Source organism: Etheostoma cragini, chromosome 7 (assembly GCF_013103735.1).
Source record: "Etheostoma cragini isolate CJK2018 chromosome 7, CSU_Ecrag_1.0, whole genome shotgun sequence".
Classification (NCBI taxonomy): domain Eukaryota; kingdom Metazoa; phylum Chordata; class Actinopteri; order Perciformes; family Percidae; genus Etheostoma; species Etheostoma cragini.
Genome location: NC_048413.1, coordinates 25,846,498 through 25,852,373, shown reverse-complemented (window position 1 = coordinate 25,852,373; position 5,876 = coordinate 25,846,498). Strand labels below are relative to the sequence as shown.

The following is a 5,876-nucleotide window of genomic DNA, read 5'->3' as shown; positions in this document are numbered from 1 at the left end:
ACATTTTTTATTTTTTCGACATACTATACTATGACTTTTTTTAATCTTTTTTTTCGACATACTATACTATGACTTTTTGAACATTTGTTTTTCGACATACTATACTATGACTTTTTTAATCCTTTTTTTTTGACATACTATACTATGACATTTTTTATTTTTTCGACATACTATACTATGACTTTTTTTAATCTTTTTTTTCGACATACTATACTATGACTTTTTTTGTCTTTTTTTTCAACATACTATACTATGACTTTTTTTAAATCTTTTTTTCCGACTTACTTTACTATGACTTTTTTAATCTTTTTTTTTCGACATACTATACTATGACTTTTATTATCCTTTTCTTTTCGATATACTATACTGTGACTTTTTTTTATTTATTTTTCCCCCAACATACTATACTATAACTTTTTTAAACACTTTTTTTTTTTCCGAAACACTATGACTTTTTTACCTTTCTCTTTAATTGGCAGACAGAAGGTTGCATGGTTGTATCTTGTGTAAGTTGTGAGATCCAATATACTAAGTGGAAGAAGGAAATATGCTGAAAACATGCATGGTTTTGTCAGGTCAGATAGCTTAGGGTGATGGGTGACTGACTTGAAGACGGAAGGTTGAGTGTTCAAATCCTCTGGTGCTCAATTGTTTTTCTATTAATCAAGACCTACTTTACAGGAATAAGGAATACAAATGGATGAAGAGAAAAGTAATACACTGTAGATACATTTATTATCACTTTTTTCCAAACTATTCCGACTATACTATGACTTTTGGATGACCTTTTTCGATAAATCATACTATAACTTTTTGCAAAACCTTTAAATACTCCAATAATGTTAAATAAATTATTGGTGTTAGTCAACATTTCAATGAAACTCACTCCCTCTTTTCCAACTAATCTCACTACTTCACCTTCTTCTAACGCAATTATGCCTGCAATCCAGTTTAGCTTTAACAATATGGCTTTTCAGCATTGACACGCTTTTTCTGTAGTTGTTTCTCATGTATTCATTTTTATTTTTTTTAACTGTTGTTTATACCGTTTCCATTGCTCCTGTGCTTCTGTTCAGATTTGAATTCTGTGAGCCATCCTTTGTTGTGGGTAACTGCCTGGAGATTCCTCTAGAGAGCCGCCAGTATGACAGGGTGTACTGCGGGGCCGGGGTGCAGAAGGAGCATGAGGATTACATGAAGAGTCTGCTCAAGGTGGGGGGCATCCTGGTGATGCCTCTCGAGGAAAAGGTTGGTGTATTTCAGAGAAACTCAGGATAGCACAGATCTGGATATTAGGCAAAACTAACTTAAAGTCCCCCTATTTAGCATTTAAAGGATGAAACTGAAATGTTCATTTTTAAGCAGATATTCATGTTTATTTGTTGAGTTTAATTCCTATGTTGAGGCTGCACTATAAACACACACATATATGCTACATCACACACACACACACACACACACCTTGTAGGAGAGGTTATGCTTGTTACGTAAACACCTTGTCCTCATATCTACGTATAACTATATAGTATAGCATTTAACCACCATTATTTAAATGTGTATATACTGCTAAATAGGGGAATTATCTTTTATATGTCATTTCCCTGTCCATATTTATTCATGTCTGGAAATGTTAGTATGTGTTGTCTTGGTAATGATCTCAGCTGCTTTTCAAATGTTGAATGTCTTCCTTTGAAACAAAAAATACACTGAAAAGAAAAGATGGATTTTATTAGGGGTGTGCACAAAAAAAAGATTCATATTTCAATTGCAATTCAAGGTCTAACAATTCAAAATCCATTCTTAGAAATACAAAAATCGATTAATAATATTTTATTGTATGTCTACTGCAAGCACATGATAGATAGATAGAAAGATAGATAGATAGATAGATAGATAAATACTTTATTGATCCCCATTGGAAATTCATGGTCCCAGTGGCCCACAGACCTCACACACATAACATACACATACATCATATGAAATCATACATTGGAAAAGTAACTACATTCACATGAATTACGTAAATCGTTTTTGTATCGAGAATCATTTTTGAATTAAAAGTCAATAATGAATCAAATCATGAGCCTAAAATTTGGAATCGTGACATTTTCTGAATGGCACACCCCTCGATTTTATCCTGTTGTATTTTTGGCAGTTGACCAAGATCACGCGCACGGGCCTGAACAGCTGGGAGACCAAAAAGATCATTTCTGTGTCCTTTGCTCCTCTGGTGCTCCCTAAACACATCACGAATGGCAAACCCAAGACTGTCCCACTACGTGAGTCTCACTCTAACCTTTATTTAAATAAATAAAAATGCAACTAAATATGAACCGCAATCAAAGGTGAATTACTCACGTTACTCTGAGTGTTTTTTTTGTGTACTTTTACTTTTTTAAAGTAGTTTTTAAAATCTTTACTTTTACTAAACTGTATTGTTCTTGGCTACATCACATCCATTCCGGAGGAAAAAGGTCCCTAATTTGATGGTGAAGGTGATTTAATTAAATAAGTATATAAAAAAGTATATATATAGTAAATAAGTACATTTCAAATGAGCTACTTACTTTTACTCTGAGTACACTTTTATACCGGTAATTTCACCTGTACTTGAGTAAAAGGTCATCAAAGTAATAGCACTTAGGTAGAATATTTTTGTACTCTTTCCACCTCTGATAGTGATACATATGTTATGTGTCTAATTCTCACTCTTCTTCTTACTTTTCCTGATACATATGTTCCATACATATGTCTCACTTTTCTTCTTACGTTTCCTCTCCTTTCTGTTTTTCTCGTGGTTCTCACTTTTTTCAGCCAAGTATGAGGTCCGGACGTTACAGGAGCTGGCCCGTATCTGCATCCGCCACACCCTCCGAGTGACCACCGACGGAGGAGACAGCCAATCGCGCGGCCGCGGTTCCTCGTTCAGCGTAGGCAGGGGCCTGGCGGTGGCCGGCCTCCATAAATACGGCCCTCGCTTCAAGCGCAGGCGCGTCCACCGGCGCCACTGCAACGCCCTGGTCCTGGCCACGCGTCAGGTGGTGGCCAGCAGTGGCTTCGGCCCTGCTCCCCCGGACAGCAACAACAACCAGGGAGGAAGAGCGGAGGATGAGGAGGAGGATGCGGCGGCGGGAGAGAGGGAGACGAGGCGGCAGATGAGAGGGAGCAGGAGGGCGGGGAGAGGAGCAGGAGGGACGACTGCGGCGGTGGTGGAGGAGGATGAGACGGTGGAGGAAGAAGACGAAGATGAAGAGCATGAGGAGGAAGAGGAAAAGGAGACCGGGGAGCTGCTCCGACCCCAGCCGGCCGTCAACGTCCTCAGAGAGAGGATACTGGGCCTGCCGCTGCCTGAGCCACTGAAGATGTACCTGCTGTACTACAGAGAGAAATGAGCCACGGCTGCGTTCTGAGTCAGAGCTTGGAGCTGAGTGCAATGACTCAGCAGGCTGAAGTCTCTGTTACAACCCCGACACCACCTGTACAAGGCAGGACTAGGGCTGGGTACCGAATTCAATACTTGTTAGCCACCAACCGAATTGCCTCTGTAGTATCGAAAAATGCCTCGTCATTCAATACCAAATTTCAATACTTAAGGAAAAAATCTCATCGGCATCAGTGAGCCAATAAGCATGCAGGATTGTTCCACTTACATCTAATAATGCTGCTGATTGGCTGTTTAACGTTACACGTCGTGAGGCATGCGGGAAAAACTCTGTTACGCACAGAGACGGGGCTCACGTAGTAGGAGCTGAAAAAGTAATAAAAAGATTTGTGCTGCAATGTCGCAATTTATTTTTGTTAAAATGGATTTTTATGAAATTGGAATCAAAAACAGTTTTGCCCGGGAACCGGTACTGAAGTCACGGTAATGGTATTGGTACCGATATTGAAGATTTTTGAATGATACCCAGCCCTAGGCAGGACAACATGCCACCTACCTTACTGGGGGGAGGAGGGGGGGAGGGGGACCTCTTTCTCTCTCACCTGCTCTTGTCTTCTCCTTCATCCATTCTCTTTCCAACTCCCTCTTTTTGCCTGGCTCCCACTGTTCTTTACTGACTCATTTCCTGACACTATAAAAGAGTCAGTTCAATTCATCCAGTGGAGGTGGAGGGGACATTGGGGGTCAATTTTTCAGACAACCAAACAGTCACTGATGGAAGCTCTGTGTCTCCATTGAGATGCAAAGAAATTTAATTAGATTTAAATACGTAAAGCATACACAGATAATGGATTTGCTCTGCATCTCTGTATATCCAACGTGCCAATCAAGCCTTGCCTAACAGCTTAGCAGTGGCCTGAGTATCTACAGCGGGTAAAAGGTGATTTGGCGGTGCTGAAAAAAGAGACCCGTCATTGTTTAGGCTACAGTACAGAGTTCAGAGCAACTGGCAGAGAGGGCAGCTTACCCAGAGACCAGAAGACATAGGACTGTCCCAGCTCTTTTCTGTCCACCACTTGCAGCTGTGCTACGAGTTAGAGATTATACATTGATTGTACGAGTCGCTCCGCAAACGGTGGATCTAAGAGGGATGGTCTACTTCTAGAAAGGAAGACAGATTGGGCCCAAAGGTCAACTTTATTAGGAAAGAAAATGCATTCAAAGAGAGATTTCTCTTTCTCTCTTTTCTTATATTGTAGCTAGAGCTAGTGACCAAGATGGTGTGATGGTTGCCATTTATTTCCACTAATTTTCAAATAAAAGGGGGAACTTTGTCTTGAACCCTTACTCCATATAAATACTTTATCTTTTCCAAGGCTTGATTGTACGATTAAAAGTCCATACTTGTCTAACTGTCCTGAATCCTTACATGTGTCTCCAAAGGACCGTCTCTGTGTTTTCTCTACATCCCATCAGATTCTAACAGAAAGAATGACCATAAAAGTTCACATACTTACTATTATTCCAATTTACATAAATAAACCAGCATGATTAAACACATAACTAATGATTTAGATGAGTGACAGGGCGCAGGTGTTTCTTTCACTATCAATGGTTGTTTTTGTTTTGGGTGCGTGCGGGTTCTTTTAAATTTTGAGACTTGAAGTGGTGTGTACATATGCAATTATACGTTTTGTGAATCATAAACACGAAGATACTTTGAAAAGTAAAAGGAGTATCTTTTATCACATCTGTTGTAGTTTCTAGTTAGATGGAGCATTAATCCTTTGTACTTTTTGCTTTTGTACCAAACACTCTGCTCCCCTCTGTGCCAAACTTCCGTTGCATGGACTAAATTCTCGAGAGGAAACGGCAGATCATCTGCAAGTCATTCATCCGAAGAAATCATTTGTTGTTTTTTCCTTTCAAAAACTGCTCCACTAACACTGAAAGGACACTTGTGGTTATGTATGTATCATTTATCATGAAAAGCTTTGGATTTCTCCCAAAAGTTAGCATTTGGTACATACATTTTGGATGTGTTCACAATAATTTGAGGATTTGAATATGTGCAGCTTATAATTGTTATCTATCCTACACTGAATGGGAGTTTTGTGTCCAAAAAGCAGGTCCTTATCAGGCCAGGTGAATATGCGTTTGATTTTTTCTTCACGAGTGTTTTACCTATCCCTCTTGTGCTGTGATTGGCTAGTGCATTGCCTCGAAGCGTCCTTGTGATTGGATGCTATGTGAAGTTATGAGTGATTTGTTTTGCTCATTTTAGCTAAGTTAGCCTAAAACATACAGGAAGTTAGCTAACTAGCTTCCGTGTTTTCATGCTACACTGGTTAAACGAAATGAGCCAAACTAAGTTGTCACTCATCTGGCAATAGCAAAGTGCTTTCCTATGCTGTGACAAGACATTAAAACATTAAAGTTGTTTACTAATTTAGATGCTAGTTAGCTAGCTAGCTTGCTGATTTGCTGAGAAAGG

The 5,876-nt window shown here is 39.4% G+C and overlaps 1 protein-coding gene across 1 annotated transcript in view; it reads left to right on the top strand.

The window, feature by feature from the left end:
- The window catches only part of LOC117947978 (protein-L-isoaspartate O-methyltransferase domain-containing protein 2), a 10,045-nt gene extending 4,915 nt beyond the window's left edge, over positions 1-5,130 (top strand). The window contains exons 5-7 of the mRNA XM_034877382.1: positions 1,077-1,248; positions 2,156-2,279; positions 2,815-5,130. Of these exons, the coding sequence (XP_034733273.1) occupies positions 1,077-1,248; positions 2,156-2,279; positions 2,815-3,392 (874 nt within the window). The 3' untranslated portion in view covers positions 3,393-5,130. The remainder of the gene's footprint in view (positions 1-1,076; positions 1,249-2,155; positions 2,280-2,814) is intronic.
- Positions 5,131-5,876: the final 746 nt, after the last annotated feature.